The sequence below is a fragment of the Lepisosteus platostomus genome, chromosome 6 (assembly GCF_059453375.1).
Source record: "Lepisosteus platostomus isolate fLepPlt1 chromosome 6, fLepPlt1.hap1, whole genome shotgun sequence".
Lineage (NCBI taxonomy): Eukaryota > Metazoa > Chordata > Actinopteri > Semionotiformes > Lepisosteidae > Lepisosteus > Lepisosteus platostomus.
Window position 1 is genome coordinate 27,446,914 of NC_142616.1, and position 17,686 is coordinate 27,464,599.

At 39.7% G+C, this 17,686-nt stretch overlaps 1 protein-coding gene across 4 annotated transcripts in view; it reads right to left on the minus strand.

Annotated features, from left to right (window-relative positions):
• The window catches only part of lhpp (phospholysine phosphohistidine inorganic pyrophosphate phosphatase), a 32,901-nt gene extending 15,647 nt beyond the window's left edge, over positions 1-17,254 (minus strand). For 2 of the 4 annotated variants that reach the window (XM_088635138.1, XM_088635141.1), the window contains exons 1-7: positions 17,097-17,254; positions 10,937-11,124; positions 10,313-10,466; positions 9,052-9,115; positions 8,547-8,639; positions 5,547-5,638; positions 5,271-5,306 (exon numbers count right to left, since the gene is read on the minus strand). In XM_088635138.1, the coding sequence (XP_088491264.1) occupies positions 5,271-5,306; positions 5,547-5,638; positions 8,547-8,639; positions 9,052-9,115; positions 10,313-10,466; positions 10,937-11,124; positions 17,097-17,227 (758 nt within the window). In that variant the 5' untranslated portion in view covers positions 17,228-17,254. The remainder of the gene's footprint in view (positions 1-5,270; positions 5,307-5,546; positions 5,639-8,546; positions 8,640-9,051; positions 9,116-10,312; positions 10,467-10,936; positions 11,125-17,096) is intronic. The other 2 variants (XM_088635139.1, XM_088635142.1) reach the window with 1 other exon arrangement.
• Positions 17,255-17,686: the final 432 nt, after the last annotated feature.

Sequence of the window (17,686 nt, forward strand, 5' to 3'; positions counted from 1 at the left end):
TCAACCCTGTACCAATTTTGGAGTTTCAGAGCTGCCCTCATTTGGGTGTGTTCTCACTAAAAAGTAACCAATTTACTCTGCAGACATAAAAAAGGTTTAGTGTGGGAGTGTGGTCATTCCTACCTGTGTCTGATTGCCATCAACTCATCAACTAGTAAGACTTGTTTTCCGAAGTAATGGAAAGCAAGTTGAGGAGAAGCTGAGTAAAGTTGTGACTCAGGGTACACCTAGTACATCATCTGTTTTTGGAGATACCTGATCCTGGGGAGGTGAGACTCCAGTACGGAGGACAGTAAAGGACAGTTTTTAGACAGAGGAGCAGAAGAGTAGCGACTGCAGTGGCCAGTAACAGTATTATGCATTCATATATATATATACACAGTACATTATCCACATTACCACTGGACCCGTCCCAGAAAATTGATTTTTCCCTTGCTTGTGCAAAAAAAAAACACTTGACCTGGAGTTCCCTAATTCAGCCCTGGAGTTAAACAGCTATGGTGACATAATCTGCTACTGTAAGCACTGAACAAAAATAAACCTATAAACATTTTAGTGTGCTAGCAACTGGAAACGCTCAATGTTCCTTGTCAGGCAGTGTTCGAGTTAACAAAGAAAATGTTTTTTTTTTTTATTAGGCTTCATTTTGGCTACATTCTTTTACCACTGAGTGTGTGAATCTATTAGAACTGAGAACTGTATGTATGTTTTGTAATACTCAGCCACTGGTCACGGTTTCCTTATTTCCCACAATGTAGTTAGAAACTTTCCATTATGACTTCCTATAAAAGTAATAACAAATTAAATATTGCAGGTGAAGACTAATATCTAACTATAAAAATTGAAACAGAAAAATGATTTCAGGCGGAACTTATTTCCCCACTTACTTGCTAGGCCATTAAGAAGAGGATGTAAAACACAACAGTGTATTTTGTCTCTGACTAAAGAAAGAGGAACAAATATAATGGAAATTACATGCAAGAAACATTTCTTTAAAAAACGAATGGAAAAAAAGCAAAAATGTTCTATTTTTAAGTATAGACTTTGGAACTGGTACAGACAGCAGAACCGATCCTCACCACTGTGGAACTGTAACTTACAAATACATAACACCATTAACAGCAGTCCTGTGCTAGCAGGCACTTCACGCACAACATCAGCCAGGAGAAAAGTTCTGTCCTCAGTGAATGCCTATCCCAAAATAGTATTTCTAAACAACTCAAGACCTCATTTTCATTTGGCAAATTTTTGTGGTGCTTTGGGGGTCACTGTCTGTCTATGTAGAGACAATGAAAAAGTAATTAAGTCCAGCCACAGCACAGAGATTCTCATTTTACAGAAGTCAGAAGGTCACTTTAAAAGCTTGTTGTGCACTGTATGGCAGGATTTAATGGTTCTTTGCAGATAAAACATTCAAAACGTGCACACTAAACAGAAAGCAGTGTTGCAGAGCTCTGAGAACATTCTGGAAGACGTCTGCAATTATGTTCAGTAAGGTGACTGTAAATGGGTTAGGGAACAACTAATACAGCATGTGAGCTGACAACTGGTGTTTCATTCAGATAGTAATTATCATATACAATATACAATTGTTATATACCATGTAAGTGATGATATTTAACTGGGCCTAAAGTCTAATTTCTTTAATCATGGACAGTCTTATTTAAAAAAACTCCTTGCCCCTCAACTCTCTTTTAACACATTGCTAACACACAAAAAAGTGTTCCTATTTTTGTGTTTTTTTAATGAAATGTACATCGACACTTGAATGGAACCACTGAACTTGAAGTGAACTGTTAAAAGTCCTTTTACCAGAGCAATTAGAAAGAATAAAAAACACTGCAATCAGTTTAAACTAGGCTACCGTCCTGTGCAGGCGCCCCTTCAATATGAGATTGTAATCTCAGTGGTCTGGCCCAGTTAAACAAATATATCAATTAGGTCTGTAATAAGTGGCTGTTTATCAGACTTCAGAATGGGTTAATTATTGGTGTACAGTACTTTCAGTTACGGGGGTTTCTCCATTTCTGGCACATTTCTGTTTAAAATAATATGGTATAATATAACTTCATAGTATCATATGACAGAGCTTATTACATGGACCATAGGGCATAAAGGGCGATATATTTTCAGAAGAATAATGAAACTGGTCTGTCTGAGGAGACAAATTAAAATGCCTGAGATGTAAATTACTTAACACAATTACTTTAAAGATCTCTTGAAATGAAAGCCCATTTCCAAATTTGCTTGCACAGGAATTCCTTACCTACCAATAAAGTGTGTAAATCATGGTGGTCTTTTCCACTCTGCTTAGCATTAAAATCTAAACAAAAAATCTCAATGACAAACTCTTGTTGAAAGATAACTCTACTGAAAAGACTAATTAGTTATCAGAAAAAAAATCCTCTCCTTATTTTCTGTGTGAGCAAACTTCCCAAGTCATATAACTATTAGAATGAATCTGAAACCCAATTTGCATGAAGCTGATCCACAGGGAAAACTGGGCTTACTGAATTCGTTTTTTTCCTCTAAACTAAAACAGAACTTTTTCTTCCATGAGGAAATCGCATTGTAAAATTCTGAGATACACTTTTCGGCTCAACTTGAAAGTCTGCTGCACAGATTTCATTCAAGGTGTTGCATAGTAAGAAGACACGGTAAAAACATTTAAGCTGATCTGAACAACCAATTGTCATTTACTCAGGGTGACTGACATCAGCTCCTAAACCTTCTAACTAAGGGGTAGACACCCTCACGCAATGATCTGATAATCCAGAGCAGGCTACTGTCAGCACTGCCTCAGTAGGTTAAGCAGACAGTATGGCTCTGAACAAGAATCCTGCCGGTCATGCCTCAGTCATTGTCATTGGAAATCAAATTAACTTGCCAGTGGTTCTTTCCAACGCCAAGTTTGTAAATAAGGGAGAAAATTTCACACATGCAGAAAGTGAATAGTCGGTACTAATTTAATTTAACCTTCAAACATCAACCTACAGTAGGCCAAGCAGGCCAAGATAACAATATTCAACAGGAAACACCCTGTGTAGGATTGGAAATGTATTATAATAATAATAATAGTGATAGCTTCCATTCACCACTGAAGTGCTTCCCCACCTAAGTGGGTCTCAGCAGCACCCTAAAACATAGCAGTGCAGTCCGCCCAACTGCTCAGATGAAAAAAAAAAATCCCGATCACACTGTGATAAAGACGTGGCCCAGGTTTAAACTGGCAATGTGTGGACCACAGAACGTAGGCTCCAAGCTGAGCAAGGGCCTTAACTGGCTGAGCCACTCTGGAGCTCCACACCATTTTTTTAACCTTCTGAGGTTTGTTCTTTGGACATCATGCAAGACCTGAGCCAACCACCTTACACTCAAGGCTATGTTTTTGTTGCACACACACAGATTAGAAAAAAAATTCCCAGAAAAAATAAAGTGGTGAGTTCTTCCATGTCAGTTGAGGACTAAAAAAAAAATGCTGCTGTCATGATGTGAAGTTAGATGACTTCATATTTTATAAGTTGTTGCTTTAATCCCTCTTGTAAAGAAATAACAGATCTAACCCTGATCAAAGTTGAATTCACCCAATGCCAGGCTGGGATGCAGAAAACGCCACACCTGAGCCAGAAAAAACAAACAGAAACGAGCAGCTTATCAACGCTGTGCCGGGTAGACTGCTCCCAGGGAGTGCACTGCAGCCAAGAAATGTTCTGCTGATTATTGATGTGACAGCAGGTGCAAACAAAAAAGAAACCAAAAGTACACCACACCTTCTCACCATTCTGACCTACAAAATACATGACCACAAAGCCCTGCTGATAAATTGTCAGGTACACATACTGTATTTACTCCTTTGTGGTTATTCTTCATGATGTTGCACAATTTCTCCTGTAGGCCAGTGAAACACACTGTACTGCCAATGGCTCTTGTACACATTGAGCTGGTATCTACAGCACTCCGAATACACCCATTGCGTCCAGGACTCTGTGGCTTGTGTGCAAACTAAAACTACTCCATACCCTCTCCTCCATAGAATATGCTGGCTGTGTGTGAAATTTGGGGTGGACTTAAAGGTTCTCCCTCTAATACAAAAGTCACTAAAGACCATGCCCTACACAATTTCCAAAAAAGCCTTCTTGTGGGCAGCACCACATCTGTAGTACTCACTACCTACATCCATTACAGACTTTGTCGCTGTCTATATTTTCCAAACTATATATATTTCTTTACAAAAGTGTTTAATATATAATGTAGGTTTACTCTTGGGAGTACTTTCTTAAGTGGGTATATTTAGTACAACAAAGTCTGACAGTGAACAGTAGAAACTCAATTTATGAAATGTATTTATTTTTATTAGAAAATTAGAATTTATTTTAAGAAAAGCACTTATATATATAAATATTTGAGTCTTTAAGCCAATGGTTCCAAATTTCCAGTTCCCAATTGCCTTTATTAAGAATATAATAGATTGCAGAACCAGAACACACAAAGTAGCACTTAAAAGTACATTATTTCAGTTTTAAATCTTTATAGTTTTTCTACAGAAAAGAGTCCCTTTTTAGTAGGTGAGAAAGTTCTGTGCTGCTGATGCTGCCACCAGAGGACACTGTTGTTTCATTAAGAGCTGCACAAGATAGTGATTTAAGTCCAATCACGTGACACATCTTTGAAAGCTGCTCTATGCTTCTGTCTCTCACATTCTCATAAACCTTAGATTTTCTGACTGCCACTGTTCTTATAATGCTGTAGACAGTGATAAACATTGGAAAAGGTTATTCTGCTCATTGAAGCAGCATCATCAAAAGCTAAATTCACATTAACCTTTTTGTTTTCAGAATGTAAGCTGTATTTTTCTACATTTCCAGGTGTGATGTAATGTTCTCATTGGAAAACAGGGCTTCAATATTTACCGTGTTTTAAAGATGAATGAGAAAGTTTATTTCTCCTGCTTTTCCAGGACTGTTTACAAAACAGCTTTTCAATATCATAACTAGGTGGGTGTATACAGTATATAAAAGGTAAGCAAGGAAGAAAATCTTTGCCAATTAAATAGCTACAGTTGAGCTCTCAAACCCTTGAAACCTGTTTTCAAAGATAGACTTGTACTATTATGAGTACAGTGTGGAACACCCAACAAGTATACAGTTTCTTTAGCACCATTAAACTAACTGGGGAAGACAGGCAACTGCAGAGTACAGAAAAATAAAACAGCTGGAAGTCTGGGATTAGAGCGCCCTCTAAAGGCACAGTTAATTTAAAACATTTGTTACCTTTGCCTACTCTGGCCTGATAAGGAAGCACTTATTCTGAAAAGAAAATAGTAAAAAAAAATTTTTATTTTGTCTCAATGACAAGCCAACAGCCTGATGACAATGACATCAATGACAATGACAAGACAACAGCAGGAGTCTGTGCCTGTTGTGTACAGCTTAATTCTCACTTTGTGAGCAAGGTGGCGACCACAACCCACACAGCCAAGGAGCAACAGTTCAGACCACAAGCCGAGTGTCTGGTGTGGTATGAGTCCGAGAGCAGAATGCACTGACCTGTACTTCCCTGTCCTGACTTGCAGAGCTTTCATGCCGCAGTCTTGAGCACCACCGACATCATTCACCAGATCATCTCCGATCATGAGGGCCTGTCAGGGGAAAGAGAAAGAGTCCCGTGGGCTGTCAGACAGAACAGCGCTCCAGCACTAACTCACACGCCCTGTCACAGTGGACACCCTACCTGATCTCTCTATATCGTCCTGCTGCAGATTAGACATGATCTCACTGGCACCTGGAGAATTTACTGTGTGCGCACAGGGGGTTTGTTTTGTATTGATGGATATCACCTGAAATGCCGACATTCCAAGCATGAGCAGTTCTGTAATGATAAGTGTTCTCCCCCCAAAAAAAGCTTGATTTACTAATCTCTGATAAGAAAATATAGAAGCTTCAATACCAAGCTCAAGGAGATGGTGTCTCCAATAAGTATTTCTCCACCAGGCATGAAAAAACTATTAAAGTCACTCCTTGTATACTACATACCTCACCTAGAAGCCACAAAATTAACCTCTGGTCACTGATGTTTATTTTAATACATTTTTGGAGCATTGTAACTTTTCTCTCGTTTTTAAGTTTTATTTCCAGCAGGTTCAGGTAGGTTCATGTACACCTACCACTGGTGCTGTAGCTCTTAATGAACAGCAATAAAAATCTTTTTTTTGTAGTAATATCTCCGTCTTAGGAAACTAAATGCAAAATCCTTTACAATCAGTTTAATAGCTAAAATTAACACTGCAAGCACCACATCCTGCATTAACATTTCTGACATTTCCAGGTTTGTGGAAAGGCCTTGATTAATCCCTGTGCTATGGTATCCTAAGATATACGAGTGACATTTAAGGGTAAAGAGAAAAAAAAGCAGGCTTAGCAGATTTCCCGAACCTCTCTTTAAAATAAGACGTTGACCTTTTTTCCAGGGGTGAAGATGAAGCTGTTGTACGAGAGCCATGCTTTTCAATTCCAGCGGACAGGAGACGGTAGTGTGGAGTAGTCAGGCTCCACTTGAGTAGTGAAGCCTGCAGAAGCCATCTTGAGGCAGAGGCATATGGAGGCTGCAGGCCAGCCCCAGGGGACTGTAGTGATTTACTATCAGTGAAGGGCAATAATCACTAAAGGAGGAGCAATTATTCCCAAATCATTTAGGATTTAAAAAATCATTGGTTAGAAGATGAAGGTCAGGAGGTGCTGTGTCATGATGAATAAAAACAGCCAGCCATCTAGACTTCGTTTAACTTTCCATACGGAGCACAGAGTCAGAGAAGGACGGTCAGAAGTGGGCTTTTAACATCACCTGATGGCAAGCATCAGAACAGAAAAATCAAAATAAATGAAAGGTCTGAAATAAGGTCAATTTGTAAACTTGCAGTGTCACCCCTGCATGTCCTCTGAACTTAAAATATTGTTTTTTTCTTTCTTGCAACCTGAACAGATACTAAGGCATGCTCAATCTACAGACCAGAACACTGCATTCTGTTGGTCCAGATCATCTGTTTATGTTGGGAAACTTATGATGACCAGGCTCCTGAGAGAATGGAATAGTAAAAGCTTCCCCTTAGTATTCAGGACTAGTGCTATGAATTAAAACTAGAATTATGGCCACATACCTAAATTGCCCCCCTCCAGTGCTATCTTAGCAATGTCAGGGTTAGTTGGGGTGGTGCAGGGGTGGCTGGGGGTCCTTTCCTCACTTGTCACCAGTTACTAGTCTGCTAGCTAGGATGTATTATTAACACTCAGACAAGAGTAAATCCTTGGCTGATTCTAGCTTTGAAAAAGATCCAGCATGGGTGAGAGAAATGGCCTCCTCCTGCATTAATACAGTACCAAACCTGCTTCCATTTCATTTCCAGACATCTTCATTTGGTCCAGATAACTTTGCTCAATTTTAAGCAACAACCTTTCTGGCCACACCAAGGAGACTATGAACCCCACTCAAATCTTGCCCTAGGCCTCCTTGTTCTGAACTTAAAAACTGTCACCTCCACTTAGCACTAATAAAACATAAATCAAGTGGCAGTAGGGTATAATCTAGCTTTCCTTTTCTGGTTGTTTCCTGACAATCAATTTGGCTACACAAGAGAAAAACATATACTCTACATGCCAAAATCAACCTTGCTTTGCAGATTATTAAAGCACTTTCAGAAAACAATCTAAAGCTCCAGACTTCCCAATTAATTGATGTGACCAAAAGAGCATTTTCATTGATTTCTCCTGACTATTAGAGCAACACACAAACGGCTCAGGGTCAGCCATTTAATAAGCCCTTGAATAAAAGAAGACAACAGACATTTTAGAAAGTTACACTTGCTTAGGAATGGATTAGCTCATGTCGAGATCAATCTATGTTTAAGTCATGGCCGGTTTGAAGAGACAGGTTCCGTCAGCAATGTGTTAAAAAGTTACATTAGCAATCTGTTATTCCAAACCTATTGAGGGAAGACTGAAATGGAACACAGGCTTTAGGGAACAACCTATTACACTGTGCTCAGAGAACAGGTCCTGTGCAAGGGAAAGAACAATTAGGGGCTGAATGAGGGAGAATCATCAAGGGAAATGGCTGATGAAGACTTTATTGATTAGAGCAGCTTCACTGATCTAACACTCAGTATAGCAATTACATCATTACAGCCTGGGGCAGGATGCCAACACCTTAACAGTGTAACACTCGAATAAATACAAAATTGATTATTTTTTTAAAAGGAAACAGGGATAATTGGATGAAGCAGGAAAAGTAGGAAATACATTAGAATTTACCATTTTGTTTACAAAAATGTAGGATTTAATCCTAGTCAAAGACAAAGCAGTCACACCGATCATATTAAACAAACAGCCACATGGGGTATTTTACAAAAGTGTACAATCTATTTAGCATAGGGTACTCAGGTGTACAAATCTGAGTGCAACACCATAAAAAAACAGTAAGCCTAAACGTCAGTCTCTAAGTCTCTGCTCACTCACCTCCATCCCCACACTGGTAATTCTGGTACTTTCTCTTACCTCATGAGGTTCAACACCCATGTCTGCCAGAGCACTCAGGAAAAACATCTTTGCTGGTTTTCCCACCACCTCAGCTTCGATATCACAGGCATACTGGAAAACAGACACCAGCACAGGGCTCAGGATTGATACTCAGAGAATACAGGGCAGCAGACACCCATACAGTATGTGGCCGTATGTGCATACAACCAGCTATTCAAAGACCCCATAACCCTTAAGTGCAAGGAGTTTGTAAGAACTGACTTTATTAACTTTGCATTCCAAAAAATTACAGAAAATAAAGTTTTGAAGATGTAAACAGATGCAAATTCCGAGTCCTTGCAATTCCTACAACACATGATAATATCTGGTCTGACATTTTTTTTTCTTTTTCTGAAAATGTATTGATTCCTTCCAGTCATGCAGACACCTATACCAGTATCTCTTCAATGAAATGTACTCTTCAACTACAATGAAGCCAGTTCCCTGTACTAGTGCAGTGTAGTGACAGGAGAGTTGTCCAGACCTCTAATGCTTTCATGAAGACCCCAACATCCAATTTCAGGCCATCAGTCTCTTTGTAATAGCGGCTGAAAGGCAAACAGAGAAAAACAGAAGAGCTTAAACAACTGGACTCAGAAGGAAACACAGGAAATTGTGGGTTTTGGAAAAATGACAATAAGACTCAGGCCAAGAATTTATATAACCATTTATTTTTACACTTTATGGTGAAAAGTAAGAGCTACGGGTAATTACACTGCAGATTGACGGATAGCTGGACATGAAATATATACAATATATTAGCTAGGGCAATATGAAAACATCTGTTCTGTTTCTGATACTGTGTGATATTAATTTAGGGAAGCTGGCTGGAAGCAACTTGTGAATTTTCAAGGTTATTTATTTACATCAAAGAGTTACTGACACATTCCGTTAAATACAGAAAACGGACATGTACAATAGGGAGAGGGAGAGGGAGAGAAAAGGATGAAGAGGGGGTGGATAGTTGTGATGGTTATCACCATTTACATAAAATATTTTGCATTTGATCTTTAGGTCATTCTAAGCTCCAATTCACAGATTCTGTTGGGTTTAAGAATTGACCTACATCTATTTCTCACATCTGAGACTTACCTTGATGAGGCCAAGACCTACCGCCTAAAAAAATAAGGAACAGAAAATAAAGGCTGGGGGCTGGAGCTGTCTTAATTCTCATTTTCTGGTTTATTTTTCTTTGGCTTTTTCAATTATTCAGACATGGTTCTCTCCCCCTGCCTCCTACCTTGACCTTTGTAAGAACAGCCATTAACCTTCTGTCATGTGGAGTAAACAGCCTCGTTTTCAGACACTGGCATGACATAAGAAATTATGCAGCCAATTCTCCTGTCCCAGCTAAAACAAATGCTGAAAGTAAATCACTCCCATTTCTATAAGCTTGTGCACACAATACTCCACTGATACTGGTTCCAGTCCAGTGCAAACTGACTGTGAGGCCCCTGAATTCATTATCCACTATCCTAGTCCACTATCTCAGCACAGGATTCTTCCCAGAGGTTACCAGCACTGGACTGCAAGAACCCAAGGTCTGAGCCTCTTGGGAACAAACAGAACTGGCCTATCACTATGGCAATATACTGTTTATGCACTCGTTGAACACAGTATTTTAATATGGGCAACTATTTGGAAAATGTTTTGAAAGGTTAAGGTGTTTGTTAAGTCTTCATCCTTAAAAATATGCTCAACACGATACTGGGGTGCACAAAATTATCAACTTTTCTACTACTTACCCTCTTCCCAAGGAAAAAAGTATAGGCTTTTCTAGTCCGATGAGAACCCTGAATGCGTCATTGAGATTCTGATAGGAGAAATTATTGGCTGCATCTCCAATGACCACACAGTTTGGGTTTGACTTGTCTACCTCATCAAACTCAGGCAAAACATCTGCAAAAAAAGGGTTCAATCAATTCTTCCCTGCTTGTACACTGGTCAGTCCTGTATGTCAATATGCATAAATAACTACATTGAACAGGAAGTTGAAAAGTTCAAAACACGCAGGCTGGAGGCTAGCTCACTGTGTCTTTTTTAAATTCATGAGGTCACAAGTAATACAGCAAAGTACCAGCGGGTCAGTGCTGACTTGAGGAGAGGCACATCCCTAGCCAACAGCACCCTGTGCCTGCAAGTGCCTCGGTGGCCACAGGGGGTCGCTGTGTTACTGAAATTTAACAGAACCCTGTCCGACTAAACCCACTGCCACCAGCACTGTGGTGAAACTGGTCCCAGCTGGCTAATCACATGACCCTGGCTCAAACCCGAGACAAATTGATCATAGAGCTCATCAAGTGCTCAGGCGAGGGCCGGTACCGGTTGAGTCTGTCTCTGTGTGCCCTGTCAGGTCTCGGCTTCCTAACCGTCGTGCACCAGCAGGTGTGGTCTGAGGCCGCGCTGCACCAGGATGCTGAGGGCCGCAGGGGCCGGGGAGAAGACATCGCTGACGGAGATATCGAATCCCAGCTTCTGGAGCTTCGCCACAAAGCGCCCCCTGGTGGCCTGGGTCTCGTTGGTGCAAAACCGCAGCTTCAGGTCAGACGCCTTGATTCTGGCCAGAATAATAATAGTGGTGAGGAGAGAGAGGAGGGGGGGGGGAGGGGGGAAGACTGAAGAACAAGATGAAATCCCAAAAAATCAAAGGGATTAAGGAGAACGGCAACATGGTGAAAAATGGGATTTCTTGATCGGACAACTCTTCTACTGTAGCTCACAGGCTGGAGAAGTGAAGCAAATCTGCATACTTTCTCCGTAGATTTATAGCAAACTAGGGGCCTGCTTCTTGGAAACAAAGCAGTAAGACCTAAGCAACATTTCCAGTAGATGACAGAGCTAATTTTCTTACCTTGTACCTTGTTTCAATATGCACATACTTTGCACACTTCAGAAATGTTACACGACTTAATACACATGAAATCTTAAAATATTCTAACAAAGTCAGTAAGTGGCTTTCTATAGCTTGCTTCATAAGCAGGAAGAGACATTAATTGATATAATCAAGGTTAACGAAAAAACGACAAAAGATAACAGGCCACGCAAAACTGGAAAGGAACTAAGGAGTGCTTGCTACAGTAAGATGAATAACTATGAGATCTGCTTTGTAGACTCTCAATCCACTCTCTCTCTCACACTCCACAAAAATGATGATTAATCCTTTTCCCACTATTTATATTTCCTAATTGTAATAAGTGTGAATTATCAATTATGGTTAGTGGTTAATTGCCCTTCATAAAAAGAGCTCTCCTGCTTTAAATTGCACCATTAATATAATGTAACTAAATGCACTCGCCTTTACATTACAAATACATCTTCATTGTTTGGAGCAGTAAATGTGATAGTTGCTCGTAATTTAATGAAGCAATTGAGTGAAGAAGTGCAGAGGGTGTCATGGGAGTAATTATTGTTAATGAATTATGATGTGACCTTCTCAGAACAATGAGCAATTAATGCCACAATTGAGTGACAGTAAGTCACATCTGCTTCTGTAAACACAAGACCTTTGCATCAGTAAAGAAGGCGGAACTTTCTGTTTTGCACTGGCACGCAGATCAGGAAGCCAGCTAAGAATCGGACATGATGTCTTCATCACCTTGCGCTAATTAAAAGATCCAATGACCCTCTTCTCCTTATCCAGATGTTTACAGCTGTGTACGAGCCCAAGGTGATTGATCATCATTTTTATTGCACTCGTGCCACTGCACTCAGCAAAGGTTACCACGGTAAATTATAAGGAAGGTAATTCTGCAGCCCCTGGTAATAAGTGTAATAAAATGTTTAATTAGCAGAGAATATGGTTATCCATAGTTCTGAAGAAGAAGCACAGAGCAAACAAACCATCCTAAAGTTCATATCAGAGCTTAAAAAATCAATAATCTAATTAACAACATAAATCAATTAAAGTAACCAATAAAATCAATTATGAATATTTATTAGGGACAAATGCATCTGAAAAGCATTAAGTGTTATTTAGAACAGGTGAACACTGCAGAAAGCTAAACCTGAAAGTGGCCGTGCTCTTTTTAATGTATTTATTCATTTGTTTCTGAACAATGGTGTCCACCTAAATTACCAACACTAACTTTAAACAAGGTTCTGGATGATAATCAACTATAAAAGGAAGACTAAAGGCTCTATAATAATCCTGTTTGATTTGAATGTGTTTGACAGTACACAAGTTCTCTTACATACAGTATAAGAGACAATTCTTTTTTCAACAGGATAAAAAAAAATACCCTTGATGCTCATACAGTCCCACTTTGGCTACACACAGCCACAGGAAACCCATGACTTCATTTTCCTTGTCTTTCACAAGCTTAAGTGTCTTAGGCCAGGAAACTTAGACAGGTTTCTCAATATATTACGCAAAGAGTACAACACCTCCCCTAGATCTAATGCTGTGGCCTGTCTCACATTAAGCCTCTATCAATAATATTAACAATAAGTGAGAAACTGATTCACCAATTGACCTAAGGAGGAATTATAAGACAGGAAAGTCAGACTGTAGAAGCCCAGAGTGGAATGTTTGCTAGGGCATTGGGCTTAACACCTCTTTTCTTTAGAACAGTGTCATGGAATCTTTAATGAACATGTGTCAGGACCTCAGGCCCATCAATTTAATGTCTCATCCAAAGATGAGCGCCCCGTGGTGGTCCCCAGTCACCATAATGGTTCTGACCCAATACCCACCCACATCACCTGTCAAGCATCATTAGCTGTTGTTTGCCGAGTGCTCCACGGACATCTGTCAGCAATCAGCAGCAATAATGCCATGACATGCTGCTGTAGCCACCCTTGCATTATACTGGAGGTGAACTGACCCATTATTAGGGAATTTTCTAATATTGTGGCAAGTAGGCATTGTATTTATATATACCATATACTCTAATGCTATGCAAGATATGTATTCAAAAACCTGTCAAGGAGAACTAAACTATCAGGGATTATATCGGCTTGCACGATAACAAATTATTATCCGTTATTTTTTACTTAAAGGAAGCAGAATATAAATTGCTAGATAAACAATATCCTGCTGTGACTTATCATTAAGTCATTAAAAAGCATGCATTAGTAAACTACAAAATAAAAACAAAACATCCCTCCTGTCCTTGCAGTCAGCAGGCTACACAGAGATGCTATTCAAATTCTTTTCTATTGCAACTGAATGCCTGACCAATGAGGTGTAGCAGCTACATATATGCAGCTGTAAAAGACTGAAAACACCTGACAAAAAACATGAATATTAAACATGGCAGAGGCCAATACAGATTGAGCCGTTCCTCCTCACACTGTCATCACTGCATGCAGAGAAAAAAAGGAATATAGACAGAGATCGATTGTAGTGATATTCATTCCTCTTCTCCTAAAAATGTGTTTTGCCAAGCTACCTAAGTGTGGTTTGAACTGACCTTTACCTCATGTTGACAGGACCAGGGCTGTGAGTGACAGTGTCCCTCAATGTAATTACCCTGCCTCAGATGAGCCGGTCCCTTACAAATCACCTCGAACTTTACACATCTGCTGGCTGTCAGCATCTGCCAGGTTCAGTCACCCGCACATAATGAAAAACTCTCATTATTGTTCCAGAACAGGTAAAGTGTTAGGACAATTACTGGGCACCACAACTGACCTTGTGAGGACCTAACTAAAACCAGCAGTCCTCAAAATCCACATGACCAGACTGCATTGAAAAGCTGATGTGAAACTCATGGATAGCATCTGCTTGTGGCTTTGTCATAGCTTTACAAATATGCCAAATAAAATAGCTAGCATGGCACAGTCAAGTCCAATTTGTTCTCCATTATCCTTCGGCACAGTAATGCCATGCCTTCTGCAGCACAAATATCATTGCATAAGGACTGTCCCCTGTGCAGGTGGTGAAGGGAGGCGAATTAAGAAGAGACTCCTCTACAGGATCATGGCTTTTTGGATAGCAGTTATTAAGCTCTCTTTGGGAGGTGAGCTAGTTATTTACTCAAGACCAGCCTCTGTTTTGGCACTGCAATGTTTCTATGATTACAAAACGTTTTGGCTACATTTACAGGAAAAGGGAAGTGGGATCTGTCATCTGGGCTCTGTCATTAAGGGACTTAAATGACAAGGACGTTTAAGTCAGAAAAGATCTTGCTCAGAATTTTGTCTTTCAAATGGCAATCTAAAAGCAACCACTTGTATTTGAATGACAAAACTGTAAACATTACTCTTAATAAGGTACTGTACAAGGTTTAAAATCCTATCTTCTGCTTGTCTGCAAAATGGCATAAATCCATAATGCATGTGACTTTTCACAACTATTTAAAAGACATACAGTAACTGTTACTTAGGCAGGCGTTTAAAGCATTCGCAATTTCAGAAGTCCTACATTCACCACTCAAAAGTTATTTGTTCTTATTAAGATATTTTTCCTTCCCCCGGGCACATCTTGTGAGAACATTTGTTGCTTTTTAAAGTAGAAAACAGCATTTAAACATTTTGCCACTTATTAACTCTGTCCTGAATAGCCAGAGTGTGCATGACTAATTAACACTTTGGGTACTTTGACTAGTAATCGCATTGTAATTGATGGTGACCTGTTTGTCACCTCTCCATTACGGAAAAGGCCTCGTCAGGGAAGCCCAGGGGGAGAAGGAGTCACAGGACTGTTATCATCTACTAATACAGAACAAAGAGTACTGTAATGCACAGGGTTAGAACGATAATCTGAAAGAGTTTAGCATTTCTAACATCCTACAGATCAGAAAAGCAAGTTAAAGCAAGAAAGCCAGAACATGGCTTTCAACCCATCCCTCTATTGTCAAGAATCTAAAGCGACTTGATAAATGAAATGCAAAGTCTCCAGTCTTACAAAGAACAATGTGATTGTTCCTACCACCATCCCAGACACACATGAAGAAAGGTAAACCCTATTATTTCCCTATGAACCATTCAATATATGCTCATGAAAACTAACTCTCTAGTGAGTAATTTGTAGCATCTATGCTATAGTTTACAACATATTTTTAAATGACTTATTTTTAAGTAATAAATAGCCGATTCTGTCTTTTATTTCAGTATCCAACGGAATAAAGCAAATAGATTAAATACACAAAGACGTTTTGTGATGGTTCCATCTGGATTATCCCTGTATGCATTATTATTATTATACAAAGCTGTGATTCCTGCATTTACATGTTATAAAGATCTGATGGAAGATGTTGTGCAAGATCTGTGCATGTATTTCCATGTTGTATTGGGGAGGAGGAAGATAGTAACAAAGCATCAAACTGGTCTGCCTTTAGAAAGCTGTGCCATTCCAAACCTGCAGTAATTAGACAAATTATCCAATGCTTTTCAACCTCTACTGGTTTGCTCCGGGTGTTGGGGCTGTTTTATGAGCCCAAGCTGGTGAAAAGTGTGTCCTCAGACATAAGGAGTCTTGCTGTGCAGGCCTGTGATCTCCAGGCCATAAGGCTCCAGGGCTTTTTTTGCTCCGGACACAAACCCTCCAGCTCCTCTGATGTCTAGTACCTGCCCTTCTAATATTTGAAAAGCAATGCTCTATGTTTGAGGTTCTGCCAACAGATGTCCTTACACAGAGTCACCCACAGGATGTTGTAAACCTCCAGCATGCACTGCCTATTGAAATGGATCCCCAGGTAACAACCAATACTAGTGGTATACAGATGGAAATGCAGATGAATAAGAAGACCCTTGCTGTGAAGGTTTTATTGATGTTAAACCACGTTGTGCCTTGTAACATACCAGCTTCCAGCTGCTAGAAACAACAACTCACAATTGCTGGCCTCATGCAGAAGCTAAATCACTCCCCACCATATACATGTAAAGCAGGACAGGAGAGGAAATGGTCTGCACTTTGGATCTATGAAACATTTGTGTGACTGCTTAACAGCCAGCTAATTAGACATGGGGTACCCTGATAATCTTAGAGGCAAGACCAAAGCATTTTCCCCATGACTATCAGAAGAATATCTATCCTTCATTTCTACTGAGGTAAGCAACCTTTGTGGTTGGAAGCAGATTTACTCCACAAATCTGAGAACTGTTTAAGTATCAGGCTGTGACTCCAACATTAACAAATCATTAGAGTGAGAATGACCATGTTAAATAGCAGCTTTCTACTTTTCAATAACTTAATCTGATCTCTGATTCAAAGCAAAATCATTATCCCACCGATCCAATACGTACATGAGCACTTCAGGACGGTACAACCATTATTCATCTTGGCAACATTGACATTACCCTCTGGATATTAATTACACCCGCAGATGCAACATTGAATTGTTTATGACACCGGAGTCTCTCGTTTATAACCGTGGTTGCAATGAAATTAATCGTGAACGCGCTTCTTTAAGTGTCATGGGTTAAAAAAAGAAATAAAGCTGTAAAGGCTACGATGTAAAAACTTCGGTGTCTCCCTGCGCTGAAACGTCCTTACGTCATCAAAAATCTACTACTCAGCCCACCTCTTTCGGTACCAACTTCCAAAAAATGCTTGAAAAATCTTTATCCACAAAGCGCTCCCCTCACCTTTTAACTGCTTCTATAGAGCCAGGAATAGGCACTCCTCCTCCTTCCCCGCTGTCATATAAAACGCCACACATGTCTAACACAACCCCTTTCAAGTCTTTAATGCAATGTTCCCACCCAACCTCGGCCATTACGACGACTACTCTGTACGAAGCAGCACACGATGGCCTCAATGTATTATGGGAACTGTAGTTTTCCAATAGTTGCTGTGTTTAGATGGAATCACAAACAATTTAATAATAATTATTATTATTATTAATAATTGCTTACACTTATATAGCGCTTTTCTGGACACTCCACTCGAAACGCTTTACAGGTAATGGGGACTCCCCTCCACCACCACCAATGTGCTGCATCCACCTGGATGATGTAAATTACATTAATATCCATTCAACGTGTTTCATCCCAGATAACATTGATTTAGCATCAAAATATTTTTAATATTACAGCGAACAGACAATCTATATGTTTCGGAACAAAATGACAAACAGAAAACGTCTAAGACGACTATTTGTTGAACAGCAACAGCAACAACGAAAATATTTTTTTTTCTTTATTTTTTGCGAGCTGTCGAAATAGATAAAGTAAAA